Source organism: Bos indicus x Bos taurus, chromosome 5 (assembly GCF_003369695.1).
Source record: "Bos indicus x Bos taurus breed Angus x Brahman F1 hybrid chromosome 5, Bos_hybrid_MaternalHap_v2.0, whole genome shotgun sequence".
NCBI classification, from domain to species: Eukaryota; Metazoa; Chordata; class Mammalia; order Artiodactyla; family Bovidae; genus Bos; species Bos indicus x Bos taurus.
This window is the reverse complement of record NC_040080.1, coordinates 28648188-28667845: the sequence shown is the minus strand read 5'-3', so window position 1 is coordinate 28667845 and position 19658 is coordinate 28648188. Positions and strand designations below refer to the sequence as shown.

Below are 19658 nucleotides of genomic sequence, written 5' to 3'. Positions count from 1 at the left end.
TGGCTATAAGAATGAAAACCTGCTCTCCTCCAAGTCCAATCTTCAAATTTTCAGAATTTATCTACAAGGTCAGCAAGTGTTAGGCAAAATTTCATCAAAAGCACTCAATTGCATACAAACAAGAATTCCAGGCTCCATGGCTTTTAATACAATAACTAATTCTTATATTTTCTTATGGAGTCTTCTTACAAAATTTAGCCAAATTAGAGCAAATGGAATTAAAAAAAAAATAGGGAAATATAGATGGACTGCTGCTGCTGCTGCTGCTAAGTTGCTTCAGTCGTGTCCGACTCTGTGCGACCCCATAGACAGCAGCCCACCAAGCTCCCCCATCCCTGGGATTCTCCAGGCAAGAACACTGGAGTGGGTTTCCATTTCCTTCTCCAATGCATGAAAGTGAAAAGTGAAAGTGAAGTCGCTCAGTCATGTTCGACTCTTAGCAACCCCATGGACTGCAGCCTACCAGGCTCCTCCGTCCATGGGATTTTCTAGGCAAGAGTACTGGAGTGGGGTGCCATCACCTTCTCCGATAGATGGACTAGTCTTATGTATAAGTACTATGCCAGCAAAATGGCATTCCAGGTTTTGATCCCCATCTTCCCCTAAAAGCCAGCTTTTTTTTTTTTTGGATTTATTGTAAAAGCTATCATATGTGTGTCTTCAGTCACTCAGGCATATCCAATTCTTTTTGACCCCTTGGGCTGTAGCCCTCCAGGCTCTTCTGTCCATGGGATATTCCAAGCAAGAATACTGGAGTGGGTTCCATTTCCTACTCCAGGGGATTTTTCCTGACTCAGAAATCAAACCTGGAGAAGGAAATGGCAACCCACTCCAGTATTCTTGCCCGGAGAATCCCACAGACAGAGGAACCTGGTGAGCAATAGTCCATGGGATCACGAAGAGTCAGACACGACTGAGCAGCTATACACACACAGGGAAAACCACTAGACCATTCAGACCTGGAATCACTTTTCTGACAGTGAGGCAGAACGTGTTAAAATGATGGAAGAAGTGGAAAAACTTTGTGATCGGCTTGAATTAGCAAGTTTACAGTGCTTGAATGAAACACTCACATCTTCTACTAAAGAAGTAGGAAAGGCTGCTCTGGAGAAACAGATAGAAGAAATAAATGAGCAAATTAGAAAAGAAAAAGAGGAAGCTGAGGCTAGTATGCGACAAGCATCTAAGAATGCAGAGAAGTCAGCTGGCGGAGGTGGAAACGGAAGTAAACATTGGTCAGAAGATGATCTGCAATTACTCATTAAAGCTGTGAATCTCTTCCCTGCTGGAACAAATTCAAGATGGGAAGTTATTGCTAATTACATGAACATACATTCTTCTTCTTCTGGAGTTAAGAGAACCGCCAAAGATGTTATTGGCAAAGCAAAGAGCCTTCAAAAACTTGACCCTCATCAAAAGGATGACATAAACAAAAAGGCTTTTGATAAATTTCAGAAAGAACATGGTGTGTTGCCTCAGGCAGACAATGCAGCACCTTCAGAACGATTTGAAGGTCCATGCACAGATTTCACCCCTTGGACAACAGAAGAACAGAAGCTTTTGGAACAAGCTTTGAAAACATACCCAGTAAATACACCTGAAAGATGGGAAAAAATAGCAGAAGCAGTGCCTGGCAGGACAAAGAAGGACTGCATGAAACGATACAAGGAACTGGTTGAAATGGTAAAAGCAAAGAAAGCTGCACAAGAGCAAGTGCTGAATGCAAGTAGAGGCAAGAAATGACTTATGACAATCTTTGTTGCGTGTGCATTTTTATAATAAAACTGAAAATACTATACAAAAAAAAAAAAAAAAAAAGAAATCAAACCTGAGTCTCCAGCATTGGCAGGCTGATTCTTTACCACTGTGCCACTTGGGAAGCCCCTCTAAGAGCTGTCCTATCTGCAATTAAAAACTAGTAGTTTCAAAAATCAATTTTGTTCAGATTAGTTCTTACAATTACATTTTTTTTTAATGGAAGACTTTTTTTGGAAAATGCCAGTTTAATTTACATTTCCCTTTGAATGTGCTGTCCTAATTTAAGGAAAGTTGGAGGTCATAACTGTTAGTTCCTCTAACTCCTGTTTTTTTATTTGGTTTTTCTTGGGAGCATTCATTTCTGAAGGTATCAACAGTTAAGCTAAGGCAAAAGAAAACTTTGACCCATGTTTGTGGAATTCAGCAATCCATGAGATGACACCTGGTGTGAAGAGCTGACTCATTGGAAAAGACCCTGATGCTGGCAAAGATTGAAAGCAGGAGGAGAAGGGGACAACAGAGGATGAGATGGTTGGATGGCATCACCAACTCACTAGACATGAGTTTGAGCAAACTCTGGAAGATAGTGAAGGACAGGGAAGTATGGCGTGCTGCAGTCCATGGTCACAGGGAGTTGGACATGACTGAGCAACTGAACAATAAGATGACAATTTGCAAAGTCCTAAAAAAATAAAATAAAAAAATTTTAATGATAAAAGAGCCCAGGGATCTGCATTCCTGTCCCATACTCTGTTTCTCAGTTTTGAGGAGAAACCAGGTAGAAAGCCATTGAACTATGTTTTGAAACATTTGAGCATAAGGAATCTTGTCTCATCTTACTAGGTTAGGTGTGCAAGCTCAGTTATGTTAGTCTCTTTACAACCCCATGAACTGTAGCCCACCAGGCTCCTCTGTCCATGGGATTCTCTAGGTAAGAATACTGGAGTGGGTGCCATTTCCTACTCCAGGGCATCTTCCCAACTTGGGGATTAAACCTGCATCTCCTGCATTAGCAGGTGGATTCTCATCACTGGTGCCACCTGGGAAGCCTATAGCCATGAAAAATAAACAAGAAGGAATGCTGGGGACACTGGGGATTTCTGGCACCATGTCTGCATACTTTGTCAGCTAAGGGACTCTGACTCCAGTGTTTGTGATGTGAGGCCTGGGAGCACTCTTTTGGGATGTCATCAACATTTTCAGCAGCTTCATGCTTGTACTTCTTGGGACAGTCATTGTGCCTGTACTACCCAATGACCCCTCATTATTAAGATTGTTCCTTCTAAAGCCCAGAGTTCAGAGAACAAGCTCCAGGCTGTTCTCTGTGAAGGGGTGGCCCATAGTGAGAACAAGAATGGACAACCGAATCCATGATGGCTTTGCATGAAGGACCCTGTCCAGTAGCAATAAAGGCCACTAGTTAAGTCAATTAGACAAAACTCTCTCTGGAATTTATATGAGAGAATACTGGCCAATAGGCAAAGAGAAGTAGTATTTGCTAGGTAAAGATAAGCAGAAGAAAAGGCCTTCATTTTCAATAGAAACTGGCCAGGCATATCTGTTTCTGGAGTTTGTTAGGTGACAGTGTGAGTCCACATAAACTCTTCTCCCCAAAGATACCAGATAGAATCTAGTTCTTGCTATCAAAATATCCCACTGATGCAAATAATTGGGTATTTTGAAGTCTGGGGTTCTGTTTTGCTTCAAGCTGCCTACAGTTTTAGCTGAAGAGCAGGAGATCTTATACTTACTAAACCAAAGAATCTGCGTGGCAGGCCAAATGGATTATCTGGGAAGACATGGAAAATGTCTTCTCATATTTCTGGTGGAGGAAATAGGTAAAGTGAAAAGCAGGATCTGCATTTAGGAGGGAAGGTAGGCCGGGAAATTTATGCTTGATGATCCCGGTCTGGCCTGTGAAATAGGTTGCCTGTTTCTAAAGGACAGCTCGCCTGAGGTTTGAGAGTGACTGAAAATTCTGAAACAACCCATTTGGATGGCACTTTAATGGATGGTTGCCTTTGTTGCCTAGCAGTGGGCTCGGCAGAGATATTACATGAGAGTATCAATTTGCAGGGACTGAGTTGTGATACTTTGCTGATTCTATTCAGCAGAATGTTCGCAGCTGTAAGGGGAGTAAAACAAAAAATAGTAAGGGAAGCAGAGAGAGGAGTTGGCAATGAGGTAAAAAACCTTTGTGGCCAGTAAACCAATTTTATTTTCATTTTTCTCTAAATGCTATTCATTGTAATATGATTTTTTAATGTCACACATCCTCTGAAGCTCTTGTGATCATTTCTTAACCCAGAATGTGAATACCCAAGAGTGAAGCAGGATTCTGTATTGTTCATGAATAGAGTACTCCCTGAGAGACACGGGAAAAGCCATTTATTTCTTTCAAGTCTCAAAGAGGGTCAAGAGGGGCAACCTCTTAATGCTAATACTGTAGTCAGGATGCGGGCACTTAAGGTACCCACTCATGCTGTGTCTCAGATGGCTTAGTCCTCATTCATGACCCAGATCTCTGAGTTTAGTAGTGGTGGTGGGAGAGGGTTGATTTTCATTTTAGTTTTATCTGTATCTTAGTAGAGATATCAGAATAAAAAGTGGCATAAAATACTTCTAGCTTGTTAGAACAAAGAGAACAAGGGGTTTAAATATACCAGGGCTCTCATAAGTATACCCAAGTTAATGACACTCATTGAGGCCCCAAGAGCATTGCTGGATCCATTACTGAACTTGGTTTTCTTTTTGGTAAATTATGTGCTCTATCATCGACACTTCAATTTTTTCCTTAAGTTTTGACATTCATATAATTTCAGAAAACATAGCTTAAGATAATATTATTTATCCAGACAAGTAAACGAGCACACAGAAGTTTTTAAGGCTTCCTTATTGTTTTCAATTCACCACCCTGTTTTTATAAACTCACTCTATATGTTAAGCATTAACAGAAGACTATTGTACAATTTCCTTTAAAATTTTAAATGTATAAATAATAGAGAGTTTAAGTAACTTCTTAACTGGTAAAGACACATAGTAACATTCAATTCAAGGCTTCTTGAACCTTGATAATAGGTTCCTCAAAGTGCTGGATGGAAAGTGTGACAGGAAAGACCCTAAACATTTGATCTACAGATAATGACCAAGGAACTTACAGGAGAGTTGAAAAGATAATCTTAAAGCATATTAAATCACATGTAAAAAATAAAGGTACATAATTGAGATTTTAGGACAAAAGATACTACTGAGACAGGCTCTTAGAAATTAATGGGAGCGTGAGTCTCCTGGAGATTTCTCTGAGAAGAAAAGTAGAAAAAAATACAGGTTCAAGGCATCTGGTAACATGCCAAAAGTGGGAAGGCAGGAGGTATTCTTGGCATCAGTAATCAAGTTATCCCATGGGGATCTCCCAGGCCAACCAATGTATCAGCGTGTGTGTGTACTTTAGTCATGTCCGACTCTCTGTGACCCCATGGACTGTAGTCCGCCAGGCTCCTCTGTCCATGGGATTTTCCAGGCAAGAATAGTGGAGTGGGTTGCCATTCCCTTCTCCATAGGCTCTTTTCAACCCAGTCAAACTGCCATTTCTGATATCTCTTGCATGGCCAGGTGGGTTCTTTACCACTAGCACCACCATCCTGAACCAAACACTTGGGGGACACCAGATGGTGGCACAGTACAGAGCTAGAATAATAATTCTGGGAAGGCCCTCAGTCTGCCAAGGCTCGGGGTATTCAGGAATGAAGATAGGTGCCCAGGAAAGGTTACAGTATCATCCTGCAGCCAGCATGGGCTCCGAAGAACCTCAAAAAACTGTGATCTGAATTATGAAGCAGCACAACTCCAGTGGCCCTCACATGCGAGGGGAGCATCTGAGCACAGTAGAACTTAAAACCCCACACTACGGGGCATGAGCCCCTGGATTTGAATCATGGCTTTGTCTCCTGTTGGCTGTATCCTTTGTCAAATCATTTTCTTTCTCTGGGGTCCCAATTTCCTGATCTAAAAATGTAGAGAAAAGTGATACTGCCTCATAGACTTGTCATGATGATTAAACAAGTTACTGCATGAAAAGTACTTAGAACAAGGTTTGACATGTAAGAAGCACTGTATTAAATATTGGCCATTATTATATGAGTTTTATACACGATGTTTCATGTTAAAATTGTATTTTATTTGAAGATAAACTTTTTGATATATTTTAAGGGACTAGAGCTTGTTTCACATTCAGATACTTTTGGAATTGGAAATAAGTCCTCTGTTTACTTGGGAGAAACTGATTAAACCAACCAGCAGATTAACTTAGGTGATATACTAGGTAGTATATAATTCAGTAATAAATTAGGCATATCATGAAATAGTACACGTTCTGTAGAGTTATAGAAGACTAGTCGGTATTAAAATAATCTGAAAAGGCTTTGTGGATGACGTCCAGAGTCTCAAGAGATGGATAGGAGTAAAAGTTAGATCAGACACCCTCCTCTTTTCTAGTAATTTTATGATTCTTAGGGAGCCATTTTTGATGAGGCTGTACACACAAGTTAAAAAGACAAAGCAGGAATGAATACACGCATGCTCAGTGGTATCCGACTCTTTGTGACTCCATGGACTGTAGCCCACCAGGCTCCTCTGTTCATGGGATTTCCCAGGCAATAGTACTGGAATGGGTTGCCATGCCCTCCTCCAGAGAATCTTGCTAACCCAGGGGAAGACTGAACTGGCATCTCTTCCATCTCTTGCATTGGTGGATTCTTTATCACTGAACCACCAGGGAAGACCTGCAGGACTGAAAGTATATTGCCAAACTGATCTACCATGACAAGAATTCATTTGGGAATAACAGAGGTGGTGTGGATAAACCTCAATAAAGACAATCAAGTTATAAGGTCCTCAAAAGTAAGAGGTAGGAAATGGCGAGTCAAAGACAATTACTGAACAGAATAATAATGTGCTGTGGTTTAGATGACCAGATGCGTTTTAAGTCTCCCAAGGAGAACAAGTTCTTGACTATAAAGTTGTAGAAAAAACTTAATTAACCGAATGTACCACATAACATCTGAAAGTGAGAAAATTAGCCTGGCAGAGAGATGCAGGCAGATAATGAGATCTAACTCACTGCCAGAAATCTACTGGCTTCAGATCCACTTCCTTTGTTTGGTCAGGTCCTCTCAATGGGAAGGGGAGATGAGTCGACATAGGCAAGCTCTCCCATCTCTACAATTCCATCCCTCACAGATCTGAATGTGCCAGATGAAGTTGGAGGATGTGGAGGGATGAGACTCTGGCAGACAAAACTTATTTACCTTTTTTCTATGGCCTCATGCTGAAAGAACATTCTTCATCTAATATATAGTTTTTCCCTTTGTTCTAAATGGTAGCAGGGACTATCTGTGGACTGCAGCCTATAACTGCATTGTTCAAGCATGACACATAAAATGCAGGTTGGAGCACAATCATGTTTTCAATCTCCACCTTTTCTGGCCCTCTCTTCATTCCTCCCCTGTCCTACCCTGTCTCACTGACATGCCAATCGTTGTGCCTTCCCTGCTGCAGCCCACTTTAAAGAAGGGTATCCAAGTCAGATCCTGATGGAATAGCCTGAGGGGACTATTTTTGGTACCAGTTGAACCTTGGATGGAGTTAACTGTAGCAAGGTCAGAAGCTTAAGTGAAAGGCTGATTCCTATTCATGAGGTCCCCAGACCTGCCCTCAACACAAATCTGGAAGGACCTTCCAGGCCTTGTGATAGACCTTCTGTTCTTCCTGAGGCAGGCAGTTAGCCAGTCCTTCCTTGGGATTTCTCATTAGTCCCTGCCCCCACTAATCGAGGCAACTTGAGAGTCCCTCATCCTTGAAACTGAGGATCTGAAATATCTCTTCAAGTCTTCAAGCTAGTGTCTTTTGCCACAGTCAACTGTCAACTAATATTTGTAGTTTTCTAAGTGGCACATAGAAGTGAACTCCTCATTGCCAAATTCAGACTTAAATTGAAGAAAGTGGGGGAAACCACTAAACCATTCAGGTATGACCCAAATAGAATCCGTTATGATTGTACAGTGGAAGTGAGAAATAGATTTAAGGGACTAGATCTGACAGAGTGCCTGATGACTATGGATGGAGGTTCATGACATTGTACAGGAGACAGTGATCAAGACCATCCCCAAGAAAAAGGAATGTAAAAAAGCAAAATGGCTGTCTGGGGAGACCATACAAATAGCTGTGAAAAGAAGAGAAGCAAAAAGCAAAGGAGAAAAGGAAAGATATAAGCATCTGAATGCAGAGTTCCAAAGAATAGCAAGGAGAGATAAGAAAGCCTTCCTCAGTGATCAGTGCAAAGAAATAGAGGAAAACAACAGAATGGGAAAGACTACAGATTTCTTCAAGAAAATTAGAGCTACCAAGGGAATATTTCATGCAAAGATGGGCTCAATAAAGGACAGAAATGGTATGGACCTGACAGAAGCAGAAGATATTAACAAGAGGTGGAAAGAATACACAGAACTGTACAAAAAAGATCTTCACTACCCAGTTAATCACGATGGTGTGATCACTCACCTGGAGTGAGACACCCTGGAATGTGAAGTCAAGTGAGCCTTAGGAAGCATCACTACAAACAAAGTTAATAGAGGTCTAGTGGAGGTGATGGAATTCCAGTTGAGCTATTTCAAATTCAAAAAGAAGATGCTGTGAAAGTACTTCAATCAATATGCCAGCAAATTTGGAAAACTCAGCAGTGGCCACAGGACTGGGAAAGGTCGGTTTTCATTCCAATTCCAAAGGCAATGCCAAAGAATGCTCAAACTACCACACAATTGCACTCATCTCACATGCTAGTCAAGTAATGCTCAAAATTCTCCAAGCCAGACTTCAGCAATACATGAACCATGAACTTCCAGATGTTCAAGCTGGTTTTAGAAAAGGCAGAGGAACTAGAGATCAAATTGCCAGCATCCACTGGATCATTGAAAAAGCCAGAGAATTCCAGAAAAACATCTATTTCTGCTTTATTGACTATGCTAAAGCCTTTCACTGTGTGGATCACAATAAACTGTGGAAAATTCTGAAAGAAATGGGAATACCAGACGACCTGACTTGCCTTTTGAGAAACCTGTATGCAGGTCAGGAAGAAATAGTAAGAACTGGGCATGGAACAACAGACTGGCTCCAAATAGGAAAAGGAGTACATCAAGGATGTATATTGTCACCCTGCTTATTTAACTTATATGCAGAGTACATCATGAGAAATGCTGGGCTGGAGGAAGCATAAGCTGGAATCAAGATTGCCAGGAGAAATATCAATAACCTCAGATATGCAGATGACACCACCCTTATAGCAGAAAGTGAAGAAGAACTAAAGAGCCTCTTGATGAAAGTGAAAGAGGAGAGTGAAAAAGTTGGTTTAAAACTCAGCATTCAGTCCCGGTCCCATCACTTCATGGCAAATAGATGGGGAAACAGTGGAAACAGTGGCTGACTTTATTTTTCTGGGCTCCAAAATCACTGCAGATGGTGACTGCAGCCATAAAATTAAAAGATGCTTACTCTTTGGAAGGAAAGTTATGACCAACCTAGACAGCATATTAAAAAGCAGAGACATTACTTTGCCAACAAAGGTCCATCTAGTCAAGTCTATGGTTTTTCCAGCAGTCATGTATGGATGTGAGAGTTGGACTATAAAGAAAGCTGAGCACCGAAGAATTGATGCTTTTGAACTGTGGTGTTGGAGAAGACTCTTGAGAGTCCCTTGGACTGCAAGGAGATCCAACCCGTCCATCCTAAAGGAAATCAGTCCTGGGTGTTCATTGGAAGGAATGATGTTGAAGCTGAAACTCCAATACTTTGGCCACCTGATGTAAAGAGCTGACTCACTGGAAAAGACCCTGATGCTGGGAAAGGTTGAGGGCAGGAGGAGAAGGTGACAACAGAGGATGAGATGGTTGGATGGTATCACCGACTCAGTGGACATGAGTTTGGTTGGACTCCGGGAGTTGGTGATGGACAGGGAGGCCTGGCATGCTATGGACCATGGGGTTGTAAGAGTCAGACATGACTGAGCGACTGAACTGAATTGAACTGAAGTTTCACTAGTGGTGGAGAACCCGACTGCCAATGCTGGAGACATAAGAAATGTGGGTTCAATCCCTGGGTCCGGAAGATCCCCTGGAGGAGGGCATGGCAACCCACTCCAGTATTCTTGCCTGAAGAATCCCATGGACAGAGGAGCCAGGTGGGTGACAGTCTATAGGGTTTCTAAGGGTTGGACATGACTAAAGCAACTCAGCATGCAAGTAGATATACACCATTGCTTCTTTCAGAGGTAATTTTACTATTAAAGGGCATTTCTGTTGTTGTTCAGTTACTCAGTCATACCTGACTCTGCAACCCCATGGATTGCAGCAGGTCAGGCCTCCCTGTCCTTCACTGTCTCTTGGAGTTTGCTCAAACTCTTGTCCATTGAGTCGATGATGCCATCGAACCATCTCATCCTCTTTTGTCCCCTTCTTCTCTTGCCTTCAATCCTTCCCAACATCAGGGTCTTTTCTAATGAGCTGGCTCTTCACATTAGGTCGCCAAATTTTCAGGGCTTCAAATTCAGCATTAGTCCTTCCAATGAATATTCAGGGTTAAGACTGAAAAAACCAGACCTACATAAAGAATCACTAATGGTAGAATTTCAGAAACAAACCAAATAGCAGGAAGGTATATTTTTGACAGGGCCTCTGCCTGGAGTTCCTTAATCATATCATATAGTTTCCAATGTTGAATGCTGAAAAAAACCCTAGAGCATGGGATCAAAGTCTTAGCTTTGGGCCCTAGTCCCAGCTCTATTTCTTACTACTTCTTTAAATCATGGGCAAGCCCTTAATTCTTTGGATCTCAGTTTTCTGATTTGCATATTTATTGTCAGAATAAATAAATAAGTAAACAATAAGGGCTCTTCTAGCTCTAATATTCTGTCATATTTCTACTATTCAACCACAAGAGCAGCCTATCCATTAAAGTTCATGAAACAGAGATTCCTTGCAAAAGTGAAATTCTCTGAGTGTTTAGAACATACATTCCCATGAACTCCCCCTAATCCCTTGGAATGGAGAGAGATTCTACAGTATACATTCTGGCAAAAGGAGAGAAAAATAATACCTGTGTGGGAAAGATTTTACTATCAGTGGTGGGAATGCAAACTAGTACAGCCACTGTGGAGAACAGTGTGGAGACTCCTTAAAAAACTGGAAATAGAACTGCCTTATGATCCAGCAATCCCACTGCTGGGCATACACACTGAGGAAACCAGAAGGGAAAGAGACACGTGTACCCCAATGTTCATCGCAGCACTGTTTATAATAGCCAGGACATGGAAGCAACCTAGATGTCCATTAGCAGATGAATGGATAAGAAAGCTGTGGTACATATATACACAATGGAGTATTACTCAGCCATTAAAAAGAATACATTTGAATCAGTTCTAATGAGGTGGATGAAACTGGAGCCTAGTATACAGAGTGAAGTAAGCCAGAAAGAAAAACACCAATACAGTATACTAACGCATATATATGGAATTTAGAAAGATGGTAACAATAACCCTATGTATGAGACAGTAAAAGAGACACTGATGTATAGAACAGTCTTATGGACTCTGTTGGAGAGGGAGAGGGTGGGAAGATTTGGGAGAATGGCTTTGAAACATGTATAATATCATGTATGAAACGAGTTGCCAGTCCAGGTTCGATGCACGGTACTGGATGCTTGGGGCTGGTGCACTGGGATGACCTAGAGGGATGGTATGGGGAGGGAGGAGGGAGGAGGGTTCAGGATGGGGAACACATGTATACCTGTGGCAGATTCACTTCGATATTTGGCAAAACTAATACAATATTGTAAAGTTAAAAATAAAATTAAATTAAAAAATTAATAAAATAAAATAAATAAAAAGACAGAACATACATCCATTAAAAATGTATAATTTGTGTTTACTAATTGCCAGTTGAAAATATTAGAACGATTAAAAATTAGACTCAAATAAGATTCAATATTGGGCTTCCCAGGAAGGTCAGTGGTAAAGGATCTCTCTGCCAATGCAGAGAATGCAGGAGATGAAGGTTTGATCCCTGGGTTGGGAAGAACCCCTGGAGGAGGAAATGGCAACCCACTCCAGTGTTCTTTCCAAGAAAATCTCATGGACAGAGGAGACTGGTGGGCTATACAGTCCATGGGATTACAGAGTTGGACACGACAGAGTGACTGAATATACACACAAGATTCAATATTAAGAAATTACAGGAAAGAGCACTGTATTTCTCTACTTAAAATGTTTACTAGGGTAATGATTACAGCTAATGTTTATGGAGCATCTAAAATCTGCTAGCACTTTTTCTATCCTTTCAAAAATTAAAGTTCAAAAGATTTTTGTATTATAAAATGAACCACCCACTTGACAGATTTGGAATCTAACTAATAATCAGCATATTGTGCCCAGACTCTTATCTTCTTGTTCACTAGTGCTTTGCCAGACAGGCTTAATAAAAACTAGATTAACAACAGAAGATAGTCACCAAATATTCCAACATTTGTATTGTCTTAGAGATGAAAGTAGTGCGTCCATATTCCATCATAAATCTTTTTCCAAATTGTTTTTCAGGACATAGTTCAAGTAGAACAACCAATTTATTTCTGTCAGCTCTCTGACCTCTTTACTGAGTAATGTGTTACATGTAGAGGCTGGTTAGCAAACAATAGCTTTTGCTACAGAAATGCTGACTAAGGCCTCCTGCTAGACAGTCTGCATTGCTGCTTTTCTGTCCCTGTGGAAAAGACACAAGCTTGTTGTGGAAATGACAGCTTTATACCCATGACTGTTCACCCTAAGATCATCACAAATGTGAGATGTGTCTGTATACAAGAATACATGCACACTCATACATTCACAGCTAGTCTTACTTGGTAAAATGACTTGTTGCTTCCAGGTCTGTATCTTGTGGACGAAGATTATTATACACATATTTCAGGTCTTGGATTCCGCTTAGCTCGGGCAATCCTGCATGTAACATCTTAGCAACACAAAAACACACAAACAAAACAAACAAAAAAAAATCTCAATAAATATAAATAAAATCTCCATTCTTGTCTTCTGTAGAAGAGGCATGTTCAGCAAGAGAAAACAGAAATAATAAGAGCTCTAGTGTCCGAATTTCTGGATCCATGATTTAAAATCTAAATGATCTGGAATTTTCTCCTTTTTAAAGTGGATGTAAAAATACCCAACATGTTCTGGGAGAATCAACTAGTAATGATTAAGAAAGAGCTATACATATAAATTATAGCACAAAAATTATATCACAATACCTATTTTTAAGAAGAAAAACTTAATCCCTCCAAACATGTAAGTGAAGCATCCAGGTCAAATGGTGTGTAAGGAAAGAAAAAAACTCATCTTTCTGTTGCTTAATCTTATGCCCCATTCCTTTGCTTTTTCATCTTGTGTTCTTTCATGAATCAATGACTCTTACTATAAGAACATATTTTTCCCTAGTTAAGTGGTGACTGAATTTATTAAAAAATATTAAAACAATGAAACAAAGATTAAACCATACTAAGTTTCAGGTATTTTTTTTTGCCAAACTTTGGGAAAATGCTCTGTTTAAATTATAGTGCATATTGAAGGGGTAATACTCTCTTTAGTTATAGGCAAACATCTTAGAAAAAAAATAGATCTTTGAGATAAATGTGAGCTCTGAGAAAAAAAGAATGTCATCAGTATCTCATGACTAAAATAAATTACTTCCTGCTCTGGAATAGAGGAAGGGAAGTTAAGAACAGTTGTGGGAAGTTAAGAACAATGCTGTTGATCCTAAAAATAAAGAAAAGACTGAAGAACTTCCTGAAGGTCCAGTGGTTAAGGCGTTGCCTTCCAATGAAGGGGGTGCAGGTTTGATCCCTGGTTAGGAAGATAATTGGAGAAGGCAATGGCACCCCACTCCAGTACTTTTTTTTTTTTTTTTCCCCACTCCAGTACTCTTGCCTGGGAAATCCCATGGATGGAGAAGCCTGGTAGGCTGCAGTCCATGGGGTCGCTAAGAGTCAGACACAATTGAGCATCTTCACTTTCACTTTTCACTTTCACGCATTGGAGAAGGAAATGGCAACCCACTCCAGTGTTCTTGCCTGGAGAATCCCAGGGACTCAGAGCCTGGTGGGCTGCCGTCTATGGGGTTGCACAGAGTCGGACACGACTGAAGTGACTTAGCAGCAGCAGCAGTAGGAAGATAATATCCCATATGCCTTGTGGCCACAATACTAAAACATAAAACAGGAACAATACTGTAACACATTCAATAAAGACTTTAAAAAGGGTCCACATTAAAAAAAAAATCTAAAAAAAAAAAAAAGAATAAACTGACTGTGGCTATGGAGGATGGCTGAAGTTGTGACTGACTTGATGAAGTTCAAGTGGAAAAAAATGGATTTGAAACTATTTTCCCTTCCTACTCTTTACACATAGGCTGAGGGACCAGCATAACTAGATGGACAGAGGAGAGCAAGATATCTTCCATTTGTTCACAGACAGAGATCCAAGACAGATTTCAGGAACATTGGGTATCCTGTGGGTGAGTGACAAGAGATGGGGCTGAAAAGGCTAAGAATGTGGGATGTTTTAGCAATAGGAAATATTCTGTACGCTATGCTATGCTATGCTAAGTCACTTCAGTCATGTCCGACTCTGTGTGACCCCATAGACGGCAGCCACCAGGCTCCCCCGTCCCTGGGATTCTCCAGGCAAGAACACTGGAGTGGGTTGCCATTTCCTTCTCCAATGCATGAAAGTGAAAAGTGAAAGCGAAGTCACTCAGTCGTGTCCGACTCTTAGCGACCTCATGGATTGCAGCCTACCAGGCTCCTCCATCCATGGGATTTTCCGGGCAAGAGTACTGGAGTGGGGTGCCATTGCCTTCTCCAAAATATTCTGTACTTTATCCTAAAGGCAAAGAAAGCTCCTTTCATGTTTATATATGAGTATAAAAAGAATGAATTGTGTTTGAGGAAGATCATCATGGTTACATGTGAAAAATAAAGTGGGGCCAAATAAGAGGCTAGATAGGAGACTGTTGAAGAATGAAGAAAAGCTACTAGAGTTTAATTATACCTGCTGCTGCTACTGCTGCTAAGTCGCTTCAGTCGTGTCCGACTCTGTGCGACCCCATAGACAGCAGCCCACCAGGCTCCCCCGTCCCTGGGATTCTCCAGGCAAGAATACTGGAGTGGGCCACCATTTCCTTCTCCAATGCATGAAAGTGAAAAGTGAAAGTGAAGTCGCTCAGTCATGTCCGACTCTTAGCGACCTCATGGATTGCAGCCTACCAGGCTCCTCCATCCATGGGATTTTCCGGGCAAGAGTACTGGAGTGGGGTTCCATTGCCTTCTCTGTTAAATATACCTAGAGGATAGAATTGAGAAAACTAGGTGGTTGACTGGGTATATTTGGCAGACTGGGTGGGGCCTAAAGCATAAATACAGATTTGGGGGTTATTAGCATACAGATATTGGAGAAGGAAATGGCAACCCACTACAGTGTTCTTGCCTGGACAATCCCAGGGACGGGGGAGCCTGGTGGGCTACCGTCTATGGGGTCGCACAGAATCAGACATGACTGAAGCAACTTAGCAGCAGCAGCAGCAGCATACAGATAGTAATTGAAACCATGGGAATGGATTAGGTTGTCCTGGGAAGTTGTTAGCTGTCTTTCCCTGTGGATGACCGAGCATCTTAAATTCATGATATCTAAAGTTGAGCAAATTTTCTTCTATAACTCTCCCTCCTGCTTCTTATTTCATATCTCACTGCCACCATTGTCCAAATAACAAGAAGTGAACGTGTTAGTCACTCAGTCGAGTCTCTTTGTGACTCCAAGGACTGTAGCCCATCAGGCTCCTCTGTCCATGGCATTCTCCAGGAAAGAATACTGGAGTGGGAAGCCATTCCCCTCTCCAGGGGATCTTCCTGACCCAGAGCTCAAACCCAGGTCTCCCACATTGCAGGAAGATTCTTTACTGTCTGAGACACCAGGGAAGCCCATAGTAACAAGAAATTCATATCTTGTTTGAGTTTCTCTTCTTCCTGATTCCCAATGACAATCCTCCATTGCAATTATTGTTCCAGCTCAGCTCCCCATCTTCATTTGCTTAGATAACTTGAATAGCTTTTTTTTCTGGCTCTTCAATCCTTATCTAATTACATAATTTCTAAGTTATCTGTCTAAAATCCAAGCTACATGGATTTTAGTATGATGGTACTTCCTTTATCAAAAACAAAGACACTCCTCGGTTCTCAGATGGCTATATCTCAGGTGGCTATATAAGTCCAAAATTTTCATCCTGGTCATAAATGACTCTTAATCTAACTGTGATATAACACTTCAACCTTACTATCTACATAGGCCTCCACCTGTGCCACAGACTGGGTGTACTTGGTCACCTCCATTTCTAACACATGTCATGCCCATGGTCTTTAAGCCTTCACACATACTTATGATTTTCTTTCAGTCAGGATTCCTTTCCTCTCTTCCCTTGTCTGTTGAAATTCTTTCTGAAGGCTCATGTCAAATACTTCTTCCTCCTTGAAAGCACCACAGATGCTCTTGATAAGATTTCTTAATTTGCTTTCTTTGTACAGTAATCCTATTTTGGCTACAGCTCTTTCAAAGAACTTATTGCTGCCTAGCTTTAACTATGTTTTGTTTGAGTGTATGTTTGTCACATTAGATTTTAAGTTCTTTGAGAATAGAAATTAAGTTTTTAGTCCATGCTGAACTGTCTATATTGCATAACATGGTGCTTTGTAGTTAGAACTTAATGAATGTCTGAATTAATGAATGCATGAGTGAATGAAAAAATATCTGACCCTGTGAGGCATTGAAAGCCTACAGATAGAACTTCAGTCCCAACTAATAAACTTAAAATCAACCATAGGGAGATACATTGCAGAGCAACTAAAACCTAGATTAGGTTCTATCAGTTCTGTACTTGAGAGTTCCAGAGACGTGTGCACTTATTGTGCCAGTGTCCTCCTTTAACACACTGTGACTGCCTGTTTGCTATGAACACCTAAAGCTGAATTCCTTTCTAGTTTCTCTGAATATTCTGCTTTCACACATGCTCCTTTAGGACTATGTCAAACATTTCCTTGGGAAGTAGACCTTACACTTACCCTTCCTACACACACACACACATACACACACACCACACCAGTGGTCTGCCAAGTATAGATGACTTCGGATCCAAATTCTCTCCCTTTCATGTGGCTGATTAAAGGAAGCAAGTGCTAACTTTGCCCTTGTTGATGGGCTTAATGCCTTAGAAAGACGGCTTTTAGTGTTGCAACTCTGCACGTGAGAGTAAGGACGGTCTCAAACGTGGGTGCACTTAGCCAGGTCTGTTCACTGGCCCACAGAGATGTGGTTCAAGTGCCTGCCAGCTTAGATTACATGGGTCAAAACTGTAGGGCTTCCCCGGTGGGCTCAGTGGTAAAGAATCTGCCTACAATGCAGAAGATGTGGGTTAGATCGCAGGGTTGGGAAGATCTACTGGAGCAAGAAATGGCAACCCACTCCAGTATTCTTTCCTGGGAAATCCCATGGAAAGAGGAACCTGGCAGGCTAAAGTTCACGGGGCCACAAGAATTGGACATGACTTAGTGACTAAATCATCAACAATAACGTTAATTGGGGCAATAAGAAAGAGAAAGGGTGGCTAGTACAGAAAAACAGATAAGTTCCTTCTTAAAACATGGGAACATTAAAATTTTTTTTAAATTCTGTTTTTCTCTTACTGAGTCCAAATCTATCTTGATAGTTATGCTTCAGAAAGCAGACACTCTTTGCTACCACGTAGAGAAGTTAGAAAGATTTCTGCTGGGAAATATTGGATATAAAAATGGGTGTGATAAACATTTTAAACTGGGTGAATGGTCCCTATGTTCTTTGGGAGCCTTCCATAATGACTGCTATTGATTTTTTAATAAGAGAAAAGCTGATGAAATACAGGCTTTTATGTTAGTGAATCCAGCCAGCAACACTCTTGGGTCTCTACAGATGTTTTGCTTTTAAGCAAGATGGGAATTTCATGGATTATTTTTCCCCAGCTTTTCCCAGGAGTAAACAAAAAGGACTGTGAATATCTGGAAATGGGCTGTTCTCTACCAAGGATGAGCAATGAACTCCACAGCAGACACCAAATGTTTGTGTCTTATAATCCTTTGTTATTGACCATTAATGGAGGGCAGAATTTATGACTCATGTCAAGTACTTCTCAAGTCATAACTAGGTTATGGCACAGTAGATTAAGTTCTTTTTGAGTAAGTTAACACAGAAAGAGTCATTTGAGAGAGAGTTGAGGGAAATATAGATTATACACAGAGGTAGAAAGTAACCCAAAAGGAGTCCATGTGTAGGCCAGAATTGGAATGGAAAAAAAAAATAGTTTGGGGTGAAGAGAATGGGATTGATATGTACACACTACTATACATAAAATAGCAAAGGGAACTCTACCCAGTACTCTGTGGTGACCTAGATGGGAAGGAAATCCAAAAAAGAGCAAAAAGTCAGTGTTAGTCGTTCAGTTGTGTCCAACTCTTTGCAACCCCATGGACTGAAGCCCACTAGGTTCCTCTGTCCATGAGATTCTCTAGGCAAGAATATTGGAGTGAGTTCTATTCCCTTCTCCAGGGATCTTCTCAACCCAGGGATCGAACCCCAGTCTCCCACACTGCAGGCACATTCTTTACCATTTGAGCCACCAGGGATGCCCACTAAAAATGTCAACAGAGTGTATATATGTATATAGATAGCTGAATCACTTTGCTATATGGCAGAAGCCAATGCAACATTGTTAATCAACTATACTACAATTAAGAAACAAACAAAAAGTCCCCAGAGGTTGGCACTGGTACTGCAGTTCTTCTGACAATGGATACTTCTTTTTCCAATAGACTATAAACTCCATGGGGACAGAAATTCTGTTCATCCCTTTACAGATATATCTCCAGAGCCTAGCACAGTGACATAGATGCAGCCAATATTCAACAAATATTTGTTGAGTGATAGAATAGATAACTAAATGCTGTAAAACAATCTTCTGTAAATTTAAATTTGGTCTTTATTTTATAAGAAGCTCTACCAGAGAAGATATGGTCTTGAAGCCTTTACTGATGCTTTATTTACCTACAGAACCCCATAAGAAAGAAATGTGAAGAGCAGAGAATCAAGAGGTAAGTAATCAGAAACAGAGATATAACATTGCTGTTTTACACATGTGTGTGGGGTCACAAAAGAGCCGGAGACGACTTATGACTAAATAACAACTACGTTCATTTGTCTAATTGGTCTGTTTCCCAGGTGGGACTCAGTGGTAAAGAATCAGCCTGCCAATGCAGGAGACATGGGTTCGATCCTTGGGTCAGGAAGATCCCCTGGAGCAGGAAATGGAAACCCACTCCAGTATTCTTCCCTGTAAAATTCCATGAACAAAGGAGCCTGGCACCAGGGCTACTGTCCATGGGGTCACAGAGTTGAACACGACTGAGCACACATGCCCACACTAATTGGCCCACATTGCATCTGATCTCTGTTTCAATTTCTGTAAAAGTCTAAATCTCAGATTATAAGATTAATCTGAATTAGTATCATTCACTGCCAATTTTTCTTCCTTAGCCTAAAAGTCACAGTTGAATAATTAAAACAGGGAATTTTTTTGCAAGTACTATTTACTAGAATCCTTCAATGTCTGATTTCAATGTTATTTTATGAAAAATTATTTGACTACCTGAATAAAATATCACATATCTGCTTCTTTAGATGAAATAACATTGTATATACTCTTTAATGACTATTTAATATATTATGACCCACA

At 40.8% G+C, this 19658-nt stretch overlaps 1 protein-coding gene and 1 pseudogene across 5 annotated transcripts in view; one reads left to right on the top strand and one right to left on the bottom strand.

The window, feature by feature from the left end:
* The window catches only part of PIK3C2G (phosphatidylinositol-4-phosphate 3-kinase catalytic subunit type 2 gamma), a 664807-nt gene that overhangs the window by 108614 nt on the left and 536535 nt on the right, over positions 1–19658 (bottom strand). For all 4 annotated transcript variants that reach the window (XM_027541447.1, XM_027541446.1, XM_027541448.1 and 1 more), the window contains one exon: positions 12697–12806. In XM_027541447.1, the coding sequence (XP_027397248.1) occupies positions 12697–12806 (110 nt within the window). The remainder of the gene's footprint in view (positions 1–12696; positions 12807–19658) is intronic.
* LOC113892535 lies at positions 924–1812 on the top strand (annotated as a pseudogene). The gene has a single exon (XR_003511076.1). The product of XR_003511076.1 is annotated as a dnaJ homolog subfamily C member 2 pseudogene (transcript).